This window comes from Hyperolius riggenbachi, chromosome 12 (assembly GCF_040937935.1).
Source record: "Hyperolius riggenbachi isolate aHypRig1 chromosome 12, aHypRig1.pri, whole genome shotgun sequence".
NCBI classification, from domain to species: Eukaryota; Metazoa; Chordata; class Amphibia; order Anura; family Hyperoliidae; genus Hyperolius; species Hyperolius riggenbachi.
Window position 1 is genome coordinate 228,167,656 of NC_090657.1, and position 19,846 is coordinate 228,187,501.

Genomic DNA, 19,846 nt, shown 5'->3' on the forward strand with positions numbered 1-19,846 from the left:
GCTATGGTGGAGTATCTATGTTCTAGCCAAGTATAGCTAGGCCTGGCTGGCTTGGTTTGGTGGTAGTGATGTCACTGCAGGCTATGGTGAAGTCTCTATGTTCTAGCCAAGTATAGCTAGGCCTGGCTGGCTTGGTTTGGTGGTAGTGATGTCACTGCAGGCTATGGTGGAGTCTCTATGTTCTAGTCATGTATAGCTAGACCTTATTTGTATGGTTTGGTGGTAGTGATGTCACTGCAGGCTATGGTGAGGTCTCTATGTTTTAGTCATATATAGCTAGGCCTGGCTGGGGTGGTTTGATGGTAGTGATGTCACTGCAGGCTATGGTGGAGTCTCTGTTCTAGTCATGTATAGCTAGGCCTGGCTGGGGTGGTTTGATGGTAGTGATGTCACTGCAGGCTATGGTGGAGTCGTTATGTTCTAGTCTTGTACAGCTAGGCCTGGCTGGGATAGGTTGGTGGTATTGATGTCACTGCAGGCTATGGTGGAGTCTTTATGTTCTAGTCATGTACAGGTAGGCCTGGCTGGGATAGGTCGGTGGTAGTGATGTCACTGCAGGCTGTGGTAGAGTTTCTATGTTCTAGTCATATATAGCTAGGCCTGGCTGGGGTGGTTTGATGGTGGTGATGTCACTGCAGGATATGGTGGAGTCTCTATGTTCTAGTCATGTATAGCTAGGCCTGGCTGGCTTGGTTTGGTGGTAGTGATGTCACTGCAGGCTATGGTGGAGTCTCTATGTTCTAGTCATGTATAGCTAGGCCTGGCTGGCTTGGTTTAGTGGTAGGGATGTCACTGCAGGCTATGGTGGAGTCTCTATGTTCTAGTCATGTATAGCTAGACCTTATTTGTATGGTTTGGTGGTAGTGATGTCACTGCAGGCTATGGTGGAGTCTTGTACAGCTAGGCCTGGCTGGGATGGTGTGGTGGTAATGATGTCCTTGTCACTGCAGGCTATGTTGGAGTCTCTATGTTCTAGTCATGTATAGCTAGACCTTATTTGTATGGTTTGGTGGTAGTGATGTCACTGCAGGCTATGGTGGAGTCTCTATGTTCTAGTCATGTACAGCTAGGCCTGGCTGGGATGGTGTGGTGGTAATGATGTCCTTGTCACTGCAGGCTATGTTGGAGTCTCTATGTTCTAATCCTTTACAGCTATTCCTGGCTGGGATAGGTTGGTGGTAGTGATGTCCTCGTTACTTCAGGCAATGTTGGTGGAGTCACTGTCCCTATGTTGTAGTCCTATACATCTAGGCTTGGTTGGGATTGTTTAGTAGTTAGTGTGTCCATGCACTGCAGCTGATGATAGAATATAACAAAGGGTGATGGTACACATAACAAGTGAAGCAGTTAATTACTGTTTATTATACTGGTATGTATAGATGCCACTATTGTCCCATTAGTCATACTAGAAGCATTAGAAGTATGCACACATCACTGAATATACTATAGCAGGGTTACAGCTATTTGGCTCTGAAATTCAGTAGAGACCAGCATATTTTGCAATGTTCTGGCCCGCCAGAAAGGGGTCCTATCTGTTGTTTAAAATATTATCTTATTTATTTCTCTCTGGTGTGTACTGTATCTTGTGCTGGAATGGAGTTTGCTCTCTATTTGATGTGGATCTGACAGTTGTTTGTGGTCCATCCATAGCTCTATTCCCTGCAATACCTTTTCATGGTTTATAATGGTAGCTCTGAAACTGTGCATACCCATTGGGATACATTTTCTTAAAAAAAAAGAAAGAAAGAAAAGGTTCAGAGATTAAATTGTAGATGTCTAGATGTACAGTTGTAGATCCAGGTCTTCAATTCTATTGGGATGTTGATTATGTTTGACGTTCAGTCACCATGGGTTGTCATAAAGATAGCCTAGAAAATTACTAATTGAACTTTCATTGCTATCTTAAATAAAGATAGATTGTCTATACAATGATAATATAAAATCATATGATTATAAAAAGGGCTGTGTATGTTCATTTATTTTTAAAGTTCAGTTTGTAGATTTGCATAATCGGGTGCAAAATTTTACCCCATTGCTGTACCCCTTGTTTGAATATAAATTCATCCCCAAAAGTAAAAATATTGCGTGTGAAGATATATTCTGCACACTGTTATAAAACTTTTTTTAATTTTTTTTTTATTAGTGGCATTAGTGGAGTTGTCGCCAAAAAAATATTGCTTTATTCCTTTCAAGTCCAATTGTAATATAGGGAAACGAAGTCAAGGGTGGTCCATCTGTGATTATCTTTACATTTAATGTCCTTTAGCTTATTGAGGAGATAATACATTTTTTAGAAATCCACCGCCAATATGGGACTAGTCGCTTGTGCGGAAATCGATTCCCGGGATGATTGGGTGGCCAGGCAGGTTTTCCAAACTCTTCTGGATCTTTGGGAGATGGTCATTTTTTAAATAGATACAATTGTATCTCCTCTTTTTTGCTGATTTGAATATCATAAGCTGCTTTCAGCAGTTCCTCCAGTATTTTGTTGTGTTTCAGGTGGGGTTATCGTCTATTGTTCGATAATAATTATCATCTCTCAGTATGACGCATAATCAACACTATTCAGGATCACAATTCCAACATCCTCGTCTACTGGTTTGGTTACAATGTCAGTATTTTGTTACAGATTATAGATAACCCATTTCTTATAAAGGGGGAGTTTGGAGTTTTGTTTCCTGATATCTAAAGTCTTCCATAGCAGTTGTTATGATTTAAGAAGAGGTCCTTGTTATGCAATGGGATAAAAGTTGGACCTGCCCTTTAGATTAAAGTAAATCCTTTTCTCAGTCTTATTAAAATGCTGTACACGTTGTGAGTAGAGATGGCTCGGACCTCCGATTTCCGGTTTGCGAACCTCAAACGCGAACCTTCCCCAAAAGTTTGGTTTTCGCGAACTGCAATAGACTTCAATGGGAAGGCGAACTTTGAAAACTAGAAACATTTATGTTGGCCACAAAAGTGATGGAAAAGATGTTTCAAGAGGTTTAACATCTGAGTTTTTCCATGGATAAGTGGGATACATGCCACAAGTCCCAGGGAAAAATCTGGAATTGACGCAAAGCAGCGTTTTTAAGGGCAGAAATCAGATTGCATTCTTAATTGGAGGCCTAAAGTGCTTTAAAACATCTTGCATGTGTATACATCAATCAGGGAGTGTATTTAGAGTACTGCTTCACACTGAAAGACCAAACTCGCTGTGTAACACACCGCACACAGCTGTTTGTGTAGCGACGGCCGGACTGGTGCGCACCATGGCGAGAGTGCAGGCCATGGCGGTTTTTAAGTTTTTAAGCCCATATGGTCGCCGGGCTGAGGTAGCTCAGTGACAGAACAACAGTTACTGTCCAGCTGATTGAATTTGGTCTGTCCACAATGAAGCAACTACCCCATCCCCCCCCCCGGCACTCATATAGCCGTCGGCCATTGCTTCATTGTTATACGCAAGCCCCTGCAAGGTAACGATCACAAAGGGGAATTGACACATGTACATGCCTTTTTTGTTTTGTTGCTGCAGCTGCAGTGCAGCCAGAAAAATTAGGCAGGCATGTACACGCACCAGAAAAATTATTATAGCGGCCGCTGCTAGCATTCATTTTGATAAAGGTGAGGTACTGAACACTTTTGTGACTTAGGTGACTTCTCTTCTCAGTGACAATGCCTCCAGCTGCGCTGAAGGTCCTTTCTGATGGGACGCTTGAGGCAGGGCAAGTCAGAAGTTGGATAGCAAATTGTGACAGCTCTGGCCACAGGTCAAGCCTGCGCACCCAGTAGTCCAAGGGTTCATCGCTGCTCAAAATGTCTACATCCACACTTAAGGCCAGGTAGTCGGCTACCTACCGGTCGAGGCGTTGGTCTAGGGTGGATCCGGAAGGGCTAAGGCAAGGCGTTGGACTAAAGAATGTCCACATGTCCGACATCACCATGACATCGCTAGAGGGTCCTGTCCTTGCCTGCGTGGACATAGAAGGATTACTGGCAGTGGTACCTTTATGCCGTTGTGCTGTGACATCACCCTTAAATGCACTGTAAAGCATAGTTGCTAGCTTGTTCTGCATGTGAAGCATTCTTTCTGCCTTCTGGTGAGTTGGTAACATCTCCGCCACTTTGTGCCTATATCTAGGGTCTAGTAGCGTTGCCACCCAGTAATTGTTATTCCCCTTGAGTTTTTTTTATACGGGTGTCCCTCAACAGGCTGGACAGCATGAAAGACGCCATCTGCACAAATTTGGATCCGGACGTACTATCCATCTCCTCTTGCTCTTCCTCAGTGATGTCAGGTAAGTTCTCCTCCTCCCCCCAGCCACGAACAAAACCACGGGAACATTGAGCAGCACAAGCCCCCTGTGACACCTGCTGCGGTTGTTCTTCTGCCGCCTCCTCCTCCAAAAATAAATAAATAAATAAAACACCTTCCTCATCATCTGACTCCTCTTCCCCACACGACTCTTCCTCCTCCTCCTCCTCCCCCCTCTGTGCTGCCGCAGGTGTTGAGGAAACATCTTGTTCTGATGAGAATTGATCCCACAACTCTTCCTCCTTTAAATGTTCCTGTTCACGCTCCTCCACAGCTTGATCCACCAATCTACGCAGGCACGCTCCAGGAAGAAAGCATACGGGGTCAAGTCGCTGATGGCGGCTTCACTGCGACTCACCATGTTTGTCACCTCCTCAAACGGCCGCATGAGCCTGCAGGCATTTCGCATGAGTGTCCAGTTCTTCGGCCAGAACATCCTCCTCTCCCCAGAGTGTGTCCTTCTACTGTGGTTGTAGAGATACTGGGTAACGGCTTTCTCCTGTTGTAGCAGGCGGTCAAACATCAGGAGGGTCGAATTCCAGCGAGTCGGGCTATCGCAAATCAAGCGTCTCACCAGCAAGTTGTTTCTTCGCTGAATATCAGCAAACATGCCATGGCCGTTTAAGACCACCTAAAATGCCCACACAACTTCCTGGCCTGCTTCAGGACGTCCTGTAAGCCTGGGTACTTAGACACAAATCTCTGACTTATTAGATTCAGCACATATGCCATGCAGGGTACATGTGTCAACTTTCCCAAATTCAAAGCCGAAATGAGATTGCTGCTGTTGTCACACACCACGTTGCCGATCTCCAGTTGGTGCGGGGTCAGCCACTGATCCACCTGTTTAAGAGCAGCCAGGAGAGCTGCTCCAGTGTGACCCTCGGCTTTGAGGCAAGACATGTCTAAGATGGCATGACACTCTCGTACCTGGCATGCAGCATAGGCCCTGGGGAGCTGGGGCTGTGCAGCTGGAGAGGAGAACGCAGCACCAGTAGAGTTGAACTGCCACTCAGCCAAGGAGGAGGACGTCAGCGAAAAGGATGTAGCAGGAGGAGAGGAGGTGGCAGGAGGCCTGCCTGCAAGCTGTGTAGGTGTCACAAGTAGGTCCGCTGCACAGCCATGTACTCCCTGCTTGCCAGCGGTCACCAGGTTGACCCAATGGGCTGTGTAATTAATCTACCTGCCCTGACCGTGCTTGGCAGACCAGGCATTCGTGGTCAGATGGACCCTTGACCCAACGCTGTGTGCCAGAGATGACACCACTTGCCTTTTTTGAGAAATAATTGTGGCCTGGTATCTTCTACTGCGGTGTCCCAATGGCCACAAATTTTCGGAAGGCCTCAGAGTCCACCAGCTGGTATGTTAACAGCTGGGGAGCTAACAGTCCTGCCAAGACAGCTGTCAGACGCCGGGCAAGGGGGTGACTGGCAGACATTAGCTTCTTCCGCTCAAAGATTGCCCTCATGGACACCTGGCTGCTGCTGTGGGCAGAGGAGCAGGAACTGCTCAAGGTGAGAGGCGGAGTGGAGGAGGGTGGCTGTGATTGTGAAGGTGCAAGGGAGAAAGAGGCTGAAGATGATGTACCTGAAGGAGGAAGAGGTGAAGGAGGTTGGCTTTGCTTTTGTGTGCTGCTTTTCCTCTGGTGCTCTTCCCATTGCAGTTTGTGCATTTTCTCGATGTGCCTTCGTAAGGCAGTTGTCCCTACGCGGCTGTTGGCCTTTCCCCGGCTCAGTTTTTGGAGGCAGAGAGAACAGATGGAATTGCTCTGATCTAAGGCAGACACACTAAAAAATGTCCAAACCGCTGAGCCCCCCTGCGGTGATGGCACTATGGTGGCATCAGCAGCTGACGTTGAAGGGCATGTTGACTGGCTGTCCATAGGTGGTGATACATGGCACCGGACACTGCCACCAGCTGTTTCTGAGGACGAGCTCCCCTTGCTTCTTTCAGGAACTCTTCTCCTCCTACTCCTCTCTGACTCCCCCTCTGAACTGTCCCCTTGGTCATCTTGTCTATTAGGATCCCACATGGCATCCGTATCATCATAATCATCCTCCCCAGCTTTGCTTGCCTCAGACACCTCATAAACTGCACCAACAGCAGGTACTTCATCCTCCTCCTCCTCACACGTTACGTCCATAGTGTCGCCTAACTCAGACATATGAGATGGTGTAACTTGCTTAGCGCCTTCATCTGGTTGTAACAATAATGTCTGTGAATCAGTTAATTCCCCACCAAATAACTCCTGCAAAGTGTCAAATGCAGCAGATGTGGTGCTTGTAGTAGCGCTGGTGGCTGCGGAAGATGAGGTGTTCTGTGCTGAATAGTCAACCACGTCCTGACAATCTTGGGAGTTTATGGGACGTTATTTCCTCTGAGCACTCTACTTTGGTCCAGGGCCGCACAAAATCACATCAGCACGACCTCGAACAGACCTGCTGGGTGGCCTGCCTCTGGGTCTGCCTCTGCGTCTGCCTCTACCTGTTTTGTCCATATCGGGGGGGGGGGGGGGGGGGGATGAAGTGAAAGGTATGCGCTGACTTGACTAATACAATATGCAGTCACACAGGTGCAGTGAAAGGTATGCAGTGACTGGTATTACAATACAATGTGCAGCTGTCACACAAGTGCAGTTAACAGGTATGCACATAGTGGTATATTACACAGCGTGCGATCACACAGGTACTGTGAACAATTATGCAATGACTGGTATTACAAATTTGCAGCTGTCACACACACAGGTACCGTGAACAGGTGCAGTGACACTGCGTGCCGTCACGTAGGTAGGTAGGTAGGTAGGTAGGTAGGTGCACTGAACAACAGGTGGGTATGCAGTGATTGGTATTACGAATGTGCACCTGTCACACACACACACAGGTACCGTGAACAGGTGCAATGACACTGCGTGCAGTCACATAGGTAGGTGCACTGAACAACAGGTGGGTATGCAGTGATTGGTATTACAAATGTGCACCTGTGACACCCACACAGGTACCGTGAACAGGTGCAGTGACACTGCTTGCGGTCACGTAGGTAGGTAGGTGCACTGAACTACAGGTGGGTATGCAGTGATTGGTATTACAAATGTGCAGCTGCCTGTCACACACAGGTAGTCACTGAATGTGCTGGGCCTGGCAGTGGCCCAGTAGGAATTATCAAGGCTGTATATTCAACACAAGTGTCTGTGGGAGACACACACACACACACACAAAATAGATCACAAGAACAACATTAGCTCTCAAAAGAGCTGTTGAGGATGAGGAGTGCTTTTTAGCAATAAGATCAGCAAAAAGGAGCAACCTAACAAGCTTAACACAAGAGCCTAACTAAGCTTTCCCTGTCAGCAGCCAGGTTCTCTCACTTCTCTAATTACAGTAGTTTATAAATGGTATCATCCTGATTTAAAACTTCTTGCTTCTCTAATTACTGCAGCCACACGAGTGAGTGAAATGGCTGACGCTGCCTGCGTTTTATAAGGGGGGAGGGGGGGCTCCAGGAGGGAGTGTAGGCTGATTGACTACCCTGTGCCTGATGACTGTGATGTAGAGGGTCAAAGTTGACTCTAATGATGTAGTATAGGGGGCGGGTTGAACCGCCATAAAGTTTGCGTTCGATCGCGAACCACCGAAGTTTGCATGCGAACCGTTCGGGCCATCTCTAGTTGTGAGGTCAGAGTCCCTGCTCAGAGCCAGCAACTAATTGGCTGCTTTGGGACCTGGGGTATTACCCCACAATCCTCACAGGTAAGTGTGGGCTTTCCTGAACGCAATATCCAATGCTTTGGGCCAGCAATGTTACGTATTAATTATCAAAAACTGTTACAGCGCTCAATGGTAAATTACAGACCGTCAGTTAATCTCCAATAATACGGTACTTCAAACCAATATGGTTGATAACACTAATAGTAAGATGGTGTGCTCCTGTAAGACAAGTGTCAATCTTCTTAAAGTCTAAAGGTAGCGCTCAATATCAGTCCATATAAATAAAATTATTCAGCTGTCATTCAGGGTTCCCCGCCCTTCATGCAGCAACTCACCGGATGTTGTGGCCAGTACGGCCTGTCCAGTGGCGTAGCTAAGGAGCTGTGGGCCCTGATGCAAGTTTTACAATGGGGCCCCCCAAGCACTCTATACATAACAATTGATACGGCGCACCAAAACCTGCCAATGGCAACTACAGTGTCAGAGGTGCAAGAAGGGGATGGGGAACGGCTTGTTACTGATTACCTCCCAAGCACTCTATACATAGCAATCCCTGCCAATGGCAACTACAGTGTCAGAGGTGCAAGAAGGGGATGGGAAACGGCTTGTTAATGATTACCATTATTCAAAGTATATATAGAAGTGATTATTATGAACACAGGACCAATAGAGAGCTAATACTGTAGTTAAGGGAGGGCCCTTCGGGGCCCCTCTGGCCCAAGGGCCCCGATGCGGTCGCTACCTCTGCAACCCCTATTGGTACGCCCCTGGGCCTGTCAGCGCTTCTGGGGTATATGGCCCAGAGGTGCTTGGCTCTTGGCTACAGTCAGCACCTCTGGAGTATATGGCCACCCCACTGCCTTCTCTGGCAACCTCCGTCAGCTTGTCATGTTCTGCAATCAGGACAGAGAAGCTTCCATCGCGTAAAAATATCAAACTTATTTAAAAACGGTGACATACACTTTTAAAACCAGCGTGTCCCCCACCAAAGGTCATACAGCATTACCTGGAATGGTCTCTGTAGGGACCGCAATAAACTGCACTGCTATGCGTAGGAAGATGAACAAGCATGCGGCGGACCGCTCAGCTCTGTTCTACTATCCCTGCTATGCCGCCACACCATGTGACACAAAGTCACGTCCAGCCGGCGTCATGTGACATCAGTGTCGTGAACGACGCTCCGTACTACGCGTTGTGTTGCCTTAGCAACTCATCAGCAAGGGTAGCCCCTGATGAGTTGCTAAGGCAACATAATGCATAGTACGGAGCAACGTTCGAGACACCGATATCACATGACGCCGGCTAGACGCGGCTTTGGGTCATGTAATGTGGCGGCATAGCGGGGATAGTGTGAATAGAGCCAAGTGGTCCGCCGCACGCTTGTTCATCTTCCTACGCATAGCAGTGCAGTTATTGCGGTCCCTACAGAGACCATTCCAGGTAATGCTGTATAACCTTTGGTGGGGGACACGCTGGTTTTAAAGGTGTATGTCACAGTTTTTAAATAAAAGTTTGGTATTTTTCAGCGATGGAAGCTTCTGTGTCCTGATTGCGGAACGTGACAAGCTGACGGAGGTTGCCAGAGAAGGCAGTGGGGTGGCCATATACCCCAGAGGCACTGACAGGCCGTACTGGCCGCAACATCCGGTGAGTTGCTGCATGAAGGGCGGGGAACCCTCAATGTTATGTATTAGTTATCCAGGATGCAGTTGGGCAATAGCAGGTCTTCTACGTATCTTGTATAAGTCTTGTACATAGTGTGCAATAAGTTACACCCAAGGGTTGTTATCTATGATGTATGTCTATGTGTTTCAGAAGCAATCTCTGCTGGCCATGCCAGAGCACACAGTCAAGCTGCACAGAGCTTCACTCTCCTGGGCCGCAAAGGACAAGTCCAGCAAGAAGCATGTAATGGAGGTGGGTGTATTTTATAATGATATAGTGACTGTCCAATCTGGAGCTTCTGATGATGAATGATACACATAAATGCAAAACATTCTTGCATACATTATTCCCTCCTGCATAAAATCCCCTCATGGCTCCTTCTTGTGTCGCATGGCCACATGAATCCTGACCTTCTGATCCCTCGTGGGAGGAAACCTTACTAATGTTTTCTCCTGTCCACAGACTCCTCCTCTGATCACTCCTGAGGCGGGTTCGTCTCCACAGACCCCTCCTCTGATCACTCCTGAGGCGGGTTCCTGTCCAGATTCCTCCTCTGATCACTCCTGAGGTGGGTTCCTGTCCACAGACCCCTCCTCTAATCACTCCTGAGGCAGGTTCCTGTCCACAGACTCCTCTGATCACTCCTGAGGCAGGTTCCTGTCCAGAGATCCCTCCTCTAATCACTCCTAAAGCGGGTTGCTGTCCACATATTCCTCCTCTGATCACCCCTGAGGCGGGTTCCTGTCCACAGACCCCTCCTCTGATCGCTCCTAAGTCGGGTCCCTGTCCACAGACTCGTCTGATCACTCCTGAAGCAGGTTCCTGTCCAGAGATCCCTCCTCTAATCACTCCTGAGGCAGGTTCCTGTCCACAGACTCCTCCTCTGATCACCCCTGAGGCGGGTTCCTGTCCACAGACCCCTCCTCTGATCGCTCCTAAGTCGGGTCCCTGTCCACAGACTCCTCTGATCACTCCTGAAGCAGGTTCCTGTCCAGAGATCCCTCCTCTAATCACTCCTGAGGCAGGTTCCTGTCCACAGACTCGTCCTCTGATCACTCCTGAGGCGGGTTCCTGTCCACATATTCCTCCTCTGATCACCCCTGAGGCAGGTTCCTGTCCACAGACCACTCCTCTGATCGCTCCTGAGGCGGGTTCCTGTCCACAGACTCCTCCTCTGATCACTCCTGAGGCGGGTTCCTGTCCACAGACCCCTCTGATCACTCCTGAAGCAGGTTCCTGTCCAGAGATCCCTCCTCTAATCACTCCTGAGGCAGGTTCCTGTCCACAGACTCCTCCTCTGATCACTCCTGAGGTGGGTTCCTGTCCACATATTCCTCCTCTGATCACCCCTGAGGCGGGTTCCTGTCCACAGACCACTCCTCTGATCGCTCCTGAGGCGGGTTCCTGTCCACAGACTCCTCCTTTGATCACTCCTGAGGCGGGTTCCTGTCCACAGACCCCTCTGATTAATCCTGAGGCGGGTTCCTGTCCACAGATTCCTCCTCTGATCACTCCTGAGGCACATAGGCAAATGCAGGGGGGGGGGGGATTACAGCTGCTCAGAATCCCCCCTCAGACCAGGGCCGTTGCCATGTTTGGGGACAGGCACACATTGAGACACGAGAATATCTGCAGGCATCCTGTAGCTCACAGCACTGCCCCCTTTCTTTCTCTATTACAGTTGACTTTGGATGGAGCAGCAGCATGCGTACAGAGCATGGAGCAGCTCTGGGGAACTTAACAGAGTCAGGTATGAGCACAGCCCTGTGTCCTGCTGTGTGAATGCCTCACTTTCCCCTTCATTACCAATGTCGGCTGTCCTCATTATTATCTGTATCCAAACTGCTCCTGATCGATCCTGTTGTCAGTGGGTCGGACGGGAAATTAAATTATGTGTACCCAGTATGATGTCATACCATATTATTGTACTGTATTGTGCTGTCGTGGTTTTGTGCGGTCCTCGACCAAAGTACAGTGTTTAGAAGAAGGCACGTGCCATCAACCCCCAATATTGTCAGGACGTAGTTGACTATTTAACACAAAACACCTCATCTTCCTCAGCTTCCGCACGGAAGCGTGACATATCTTCCTCCTCCTGCTCTGATTCTGGCACCCCACTTAACACTCCGTCGGCAGCCATCACCAAAGTGCCATCATCCCAGGGCTCAGCTGTGTGTACATTTTTTTTTGTGCATCTGCCTCAGATGAGAGCAATGCCATCTGTACTGTCTTCCACTGAAAATTGAGCCGTGGAAAGACCAAGACCCCCGTAGGGACAACTTTCTAGTCCTGGGAAAAGAAGTGAGTGGACTTACTCGGAGAATTCCTGCGCCAAAAAATGGGCGTGGTCATGGGTGGGGCCAAATATACATGACCTTAGCAGTGATGTAAAAGGTCTGCCAGGGAAGTTTGAGCTCTGCCGTAGTGTATCCCCCAAAAATAGATGTAATCTGACAGCATTTCACCAAAAAGACACATAATCTGATAGAAGTTCCTCCAAAATACAGATAATATGGAAGTGGTTCCCCCAAAATAGACAATGTGGCAGCAGCAGTTCCACCAACATACACATAATCTGGAAGCAGTTCCCCAAAATACGCAAAACCTGGCAGCGGATCACCCAAAATACACGTAACACCCAAAGGACATATAATCTGGCAGTAGTGGTCCCCCAAACATACACAATCTGGCAGCAGTTCCCTAAAATACACGTAATCTGGCAGCAGCCGTTCCCCTAACATACACATAATTTGGCAGCTGTTCCCCAAAATATATAACAGCGGTTCCACAAAAATGCAGATAATCTGACAGCAGTTCCCCCAAAATAGGTACCCCCAGGTAGCCAGGTCTATAGGTGTCCCCAGTATAAGTAGCCATGAGTATAGTAGTCCCCAGTATATATAGCCAGAGGTATAGTTGCCTAGTATATGTAGCCAGGGGTATATGTGCCCAGTATATGTAGCCAGTGGGATATGTTCCCAGTATATGTAGTCAGGGGTATATGTGCCCAGTATATATAGCCAGGGGTATATGTGCCCAGTATATGTAGGCAGGGGTATATATGCCCAGTATATGTAGCCAGGGGTATATATGCCCAGTATATGTAGCCAGGGGTATATGTGCCCAGTATATGTAGCCAGGGGTATATGTGCCCAGTATATGTAGGCAGGGGTATATGTCCCCAATATATGTAGGCAGGGGTATATGTGCCCAGTATATGTAGGCAGGTGTATATGTCCCCAGTATATGTAGGCAGGGGTATATGTCCCCAGTATATGTAGGCAGGGGTATATGTCCCCAGTATATGTAGGCAGGTGTATATGTCCCCAGTATATGTAGGCAGGGGTATATGTCCCCAGTATATGTAGGCAGGGGTATATGTCCCCAGTATATGTAGGCAGGGGTATATGTCCCCAGTATATGTAGGCAGGTGTATATGTCCCCAGTATATGTAGGCAGGTGTATATGTCCCCAGTATATGTAGGCAGGTGTATATGTCCCCAGTATATGTAGGCAGGTGTATATGTCACCAGTATATGTAGGCAGGTGTATATTTCCTCAGTATATGTAGCCAGAGATATGTCCCCAGTATATGTAGCCAGGGGTATATGTCCCCAGTATATGTAGGCAGGTGTATATGTCCCCAGTATATGTAGGCAGGTGTATATGTCCCCAGTATATGTAGGCGGGGGTATATGTGCCCAGGTAGCCAGGTGTGCCCCCACCCGGAGGGAGAAGAGCAGAGAAGGCGAGCTATGGGGACAGTGGGGATGGGCAGACATCTCCCCCCCCATCCCTCACCTTTGTGCTCCCCTTCCTGCCTCTCTCCCCTCCAGCGTTGGTAAGTGTCGGGCCGGCGGCGAAAGTGGGCGGAGACTTACCTCATTCCAGACGCAAGGGACGCTCCGCTCTGTGTGCGGCTAGTCTGGTCTTCTAGCCGCACACAGAGCGGAGCGTCCCTTGCGTCTGGAAGAAGGCGGAAAGTCTCCGCCCACTTTCGCCGCCGGCCCGACACTTGACAACGCTGGAGGGGAGAGAGGCAGGAAGGGGAGCACAAAGGTGAGGGATGGGGGGGGGAGATGTCCGCCCATCCCCACTGTCCCTATAGCTCGCCTTCCCTGCTCTGCCCCCCTCCACACAAGCCAGGGTGAACGGCGTTCACCCTGAAGAAAAAGTAGGTGAACGCCGTTCACCCGCGTCCACGCAGGACTCGACCCCTGCCTTACGAAGGCACATGATTACAAAGCACAAACTGCAATGGGATGACCACCTGAGGAAAAGCAGCACACAAAAGCAAAGCCACACACCGCAGTGGAAGATATCAGGCCGCAATTATTTCTCCAAAAAGGCGATACCCAAACTGTACCAAGATGTTGAAAGGCAAGCAGTGTCATCTCTGGCACACAGCGTTGGGTCAAGGGTCCATCTGACCACGGATGCCTGGTCTGCAAAGTCAGTCCCCCCACACAGCATCTCTTTCTGCACGCCGTGTGACTGGCTGCCTGCCCCAAGACTAAGTCGGTCCCCACACAGCATCTCTGCTTGCAGGCCGCTTGACTGCCTTCTCTGCCACCACCAACAGGGTCCAGGTGGATTCTTGAATTTTTAAGGCCGCTGCTAGCTAAGGCCGCTATACTAATTTTTCTGGTGCGTGTACATACCTGCCTAATTTTTCTGGCTGCACTGCGGCTGCAACAACAAAACAAAAGGCATGTACATGTGCCAATTCCCCTTCGTGATCATTACCTTGCCGCGGTGAAGGGGCTTGTGTATCACAATGAAGCAATGACCGGCTATACGACTGTGTTTTGGGGCACACCTGACCCAAGAAGATGAGATCGTTGCTTCATTGTGGACAGACCAAATTCGATCAGCTGGACACTCAGTCACTGTTGTTCTGTCATTGAGCTACCTCAGCCTGACCATATGGGCTTGAAAACTGCCATCGCCTGCACTCTTGCCATGGTGCGCACCAGTCCAGCATGGCCATCACTACACAAATAGCTGTTTGCGGTGCGTTACACAGTGAGTTTGGTGTGTCAGTGTGAAGCAGTACACTAATTACACTCCCTGATCCATGTATACACACACAAGATGTTTTCAAGCACTTTAGGCCTCCAATTTAGGAATGCAATGTGATTTCTGCCCTTTAGGGATTATAACCCTGCTGTGCGTCAAATCCGTAATTTTCCCTGGGACTTTTGACATCTATCCCACGCCGCCATGCCCACCTCCAGGTTTTAGTCCCCTTGAAACATCTTTTCTATCACTTTTGTGGCCAGAATTAGTGTTTGTAGTTTCGAAAGTTCACCTGCCCATTGAAGTCTAATGTGGTTCGCGATGTTCGCCGGTTCGCGAAAATCCGCGGGTTCGCGACATCTCTATTTGTGGCTCCACCCCCTTTTCTGAATTTGAACCCCAGTCACCCAATGATAGAGTGACCAGACGTCCCGGATTGCCCATGACATGTCCCGGATTCGGGGTCCGCTGTCCCAGGCTTAATGAGGTCCCGGGAAACGTCCCGCTTTCAGCAGCGGGACGTCCCGGCCTCGGGACTCTGGCCACTCTCTCCTCATGAACTGGCAGCGGCGTCTATAGACGCCGTGCCAGTTCATTGCCTGCAGCAGCCCCGCTCCAGCCTCCTCTTCCGGTGTCTGTGGTCTCTGCAAGATGGCTGCCGAAGCCCTGTACTGGAGACTATTTGTGTCTCCAGTACAGGGCTTCGGGCGCCATCTTGCCGCAGCCCTGTCAGCGCGGGAGATATGCAGGGGGAAGGTGGTCCCGGGAGCAGCGCGCCAGAGGCCGGAGACTTCTGCCAGGTGAGTAAATGCTTTTTTTCCAGGTGAACTTTGCCCGCATTGCGTTACTTGTCTGGTGAAATGTTTGCCCACATTACGTTTCTTTTCTGGTGAAATGTTTGCCCGCAGTGCGTTTTTTCTGGTGAAATGTTTGGCCGCATTGTGTTTCTTTTCTGATGAAATGTTTGCCCGCATTGCGTTTCTTTTCTGATGAAATGTTTGCCCGCAGTGCGTTTCTTGTCTGGTGAAATGTTTGCCCGCATTGCGTTTCTTTTCTGATGAAATGTTTGCCCGCATTGTTTTTCTTTTCTGGTGAAATGTTTGCCCGCATTGCGTTTCTTTTCTGGTGAAATGTTTGCCCGCATTGCGTTTCTTTTCTGGTGAAATGTTTGCCCGCATTGCGTTTCTTTTCTGGTGAAATGTTTGCCCGCATTGCGTTTCTTTTCTGGTGAAATGTTTGCCCGCATTGCGTTTCTTTTCTGGTGAAATGTTTGCCCGCATTGCGTTTCTTTTCTGGTGAAATGTTTGCCCGCATTGCGTTTCTTTTCTGGTGAAATGTTTGCCCGCATTGTGTTTCTTGTCTGGTGAAATGTTTGCCCGCATTGTGTTTCTTGTCTGGTGAAATGTTTGCCCACATTATGTTTCTTTTCTGGTGAAATGTTTGCCCGCAGTACGTTTCTTTTCTGGTGAAATGTTTGCCCGCATTGCGTTTCTTTTCTGGTGAAATGTTTGCCCGCATTGCGTTTATTTTGTACTGACATGTTGCCCGCATTGCGTTTATCTTGTACTGACATGTTTGCCCGCATTGCGTTTATTTTGTACTGACATGTTGCCCGCATTGCGTTTATTTTGTACTGACATGTTTGCCCGCATTGCATGTATTTTATACTGACATGTTGCCCGCATTGCGGTTATTTTGTGCTGACATGTTGCCTATTGCGTTTATTTTCTGGTGTCCGGGTAACTGTTACTGCATTTATTATTTAATGGTCATAGATGGCTATGTTTGCTGCTTTGTGGTTACGGTATACTATTAGCATCACACAGTTTCTGCACACCCATGATGCAAAGTCTCGTTTGTCCACATCATGGCGTAAACTCTGCTTTCTTATGCCTCGCTGTTACATCATTACGTTAGCTCCGCCCATACAATGTCATGGCCACGCCCATTTTTCGCCACGGCGCGCTGCGCGCGCTGCAGCCCCCTCCCCCCAGTCTTCGTTGCTGCGCACTCCTCAGGCCGCCCCCCCGCCCCCCTCCCCGTCCCAGGTTGGACCCACAAAAATCTGGTCACTCTACCCAATGACCAACTGTACCAGGTTTGAGGCTTGAGACATTAACAGTGCAAGAATGGCAGCAATTAAATATTCCCCTTGTAAACCAATTGGCTTTTATTGGCTTCACCCACTTTTCTGAATATTAATCCCAGTCACTCAGTGACCAACTGTGCAAAGTTTGAGAACCTTCCCTGCCATTAACAGTGTAAGAAGGCTGCAATATATATTTTCCCAGTAAAATTTGCATTTGTTTCCGCCTACTTTTTGGTTATGGGGATAAAAAGTATCCTATATGTTATCCCAGGTAATGTAGTATGTATGTGCCAACTGCCAAATTTCATTCAAATCCGTTCAGCCATTGTTGTGTGATTGAGTAACAAACATCCAAACTTTCGCATTTATAATATTAGTAAGATCTGTAGTACTCTACTGCCATCTAGTGGTAAAAATCTATGAGACAGTCTGCTCACTTTACACATAGAGATCTTGTTATTCCACATGTGCAAACTGCAAAGTCCAATATACCACTATTCTTCTATGTTTAGACGTGCTCAGACTCTTTCACAGTTTTCCCACTCTTTTGTGACCGTCCTACCCTGTCTTTGTCACATTCTTTTTCATCACGAGTTTCTTGAAAACAATTGCAGTTAATGAACATTGTGGTCTACCTGGTTTAAGGTTTCGTTCCTGGTTAAGTTATATATTTACGCATGATGATGTTATGGAACAGTCATCTGTGTCCCTAAGACATAAGTTACTTGTAATACTCCTGTTTTGACTAGCTATCTTATTTGACTAGCCACATAGAGTCAAGGATGACACTCTGCTATACTGACCTATACGCTGTTTTTACTGTAATAATATATTAGCTCATGACGAATATCCTGGATTTATGGTTGATACTCTTCTCTGATATATTGTTCTGTTCATATATTGGTGCCAAATAAAGATTCTTTGAAAAGAAAACCGTTCAAGTTAAAATCAATATTTAGTCCTTGAGGGTTCATGGAGTTAATTCTAAAGATCCATTCCATTTGTACGGAGTATAGAAATATTATATAAGAACGGTATGCCCGCTCGCCCTCTGCACCCCTGAGGATGACAAGTGGACGAAACCGGTTGGGCTGAGAGCGGGCATCACTGACGGAGGTCCATCTGATGATTTTTTATGTAGTACCACTGAAGTGGGAAGCACATATAGACTGGCTTTAGGACCCACATAAGTTACCTGTCCCGTGTCACGGTGCCCGTCCTTTTCAGAATCCCCTGCTGTCTGTTCCACCTCCCATACATTCTGCAAGCGCATAGCACGCCGCCGCGCATGTAACTTCACACATGCACCTCGCCGCTGTGCGTTATTTCACACATGTACCTCGCCGCTGCACATATAACTTCACACATGCACCTCGCCACCGCACACATAACTTCACACATGCACCTCGCCGCCGCACATATAACTTCACACATGCACCACGCCACCGCACACATAACTTCACACATGCACCTCACCGGCCAGCGTGTAACCTCACACATGCACCTCGCCACCGCACACATAACTTCACACATGCACCTCACCGGCCGGCGTGTAACCTCACACATGCACCTCGCCACCGCACACATAACTTCACACATGCACCTCGCCACCGCACACATAACTTCACACATGCACCTCACCGGCCGGCGTGTAACCTCACACATGCACCTCGCCACCGCACACATAACTTCACACATGCACCTCGCCGCCGCACATATAACTTCACACATGCACCTCGCCACCGCACACATAACTTCACACATGCACCTCGCCGCCGCACACATAACTTCACACATGCACCTCACCGGCCGGCGTGTAACCTCACACATGCACCTCGCCACCGCACACATAACTTCACACATGCACCTCGCCGCCGCACATATAACTTCACACATGCACCTCGCCGCTGCACATATAACTTCACACATGCACCTTGCCACCGCACATATAACTTCACACATGCACCTCGCCACCGCACACATAACTTCACACATGCACCTTACCGGCCGGCGTGTAACCTCACACATGCACCTCGCCACCGCACATATAACTTCACACATGCACCTCGCCGCCGCACACATAACTTCACACATGCACCTCGCCGCCGCACATATAACTTCACACATGCACCTCACCACCGCACATATAACTTCACACATGCACCTCGCCGCCGCACATATAACTTCACACATGCACCTCACCACCACACACATAACTTCACACATGCACCTCACCGGCCGGCGTGTAACCTCACACATGCACCTCGCCACCGCACACATAACTTCACACATGCACCTCGCCGCCGCACATATAACTTCACACATGCACCTCGCCGCCGCACATATAACTTCACACATGCACCTCGCCGCCGCACATATAACTTCACACATGCACCTCGCCACCGCACACATAACTTCACACATGCACCTCGCCGCCGCACACATAACTTCACACATGCACCTCGCCGCCGCACATATAACTTCACACATGCACCTCGCCACCGCACACATAACTTCACACATGCACCTCGCCGCCGCACACATAACTTCACACATGCACCTCGCCGCCGCACACATAACTTCACACATGCACCTCACCGGCCGGCGTGTAACCTCACACATGCACCTCGCCACCGCACACATAACGTCACACATGCACCTCGCCGCCGCACATATAACTTCACACATGCACCTCACCGCTGCACATATAACTTCACACATGCACCTCGCCACCGCACATATAACTTCAGACATGCACCTCGCCACCGCACACATAACTTCACACATGCACCTCACCGGCCGGCGTGTAACCTCACATATAACTTCACACATGCACCTCGCCGCCGCACACATAACTTCACACATGCACCTCGCCGCCGCACATATAACTTCACACATGCACCTCGCCGCCGCACATATAACTTCACACATGCACCTCGCCACCGCACACATAACTTCACACATGCACCTCGCCACCACACACATAACTTCACACATGCACCTCACCGGCCGGCGTGTAACCTCACACATGCACCTCACCGGCCGGCCGGCGTGTAACCTCACACATGCACC

General features: G+C 48.8%; 1 protein-coding gene across 4 annotated transcripts in view; it reads left to right on the top strand.

Moving 5' to 3' along the window:
* The window catches only part of ARHGAP27 (Rho GTPase activating protein 27), a 185,526-nt gene that overhangs the window by 126,509 nt on the left and 39,171 nt on the right, over window positions 1–19,846 (top strand). For 3 of the 4 annotated variants that reach the window (XM_068261980.1, XM_068261982.1, XM_068261983.1), the window contains one exon: window positions 9,817–9,918. In XM_068261980.1, the coding sequence (XP_068118081.1) occupies window positions 9,817–9,918 (102 nt within the window). The remainder of the gene's footprint in view (window positions 1–9,816; window positions 9,919–19,846) is intronic. The other variant, XM_068261981.1, reaches the window with a different exon arrangement.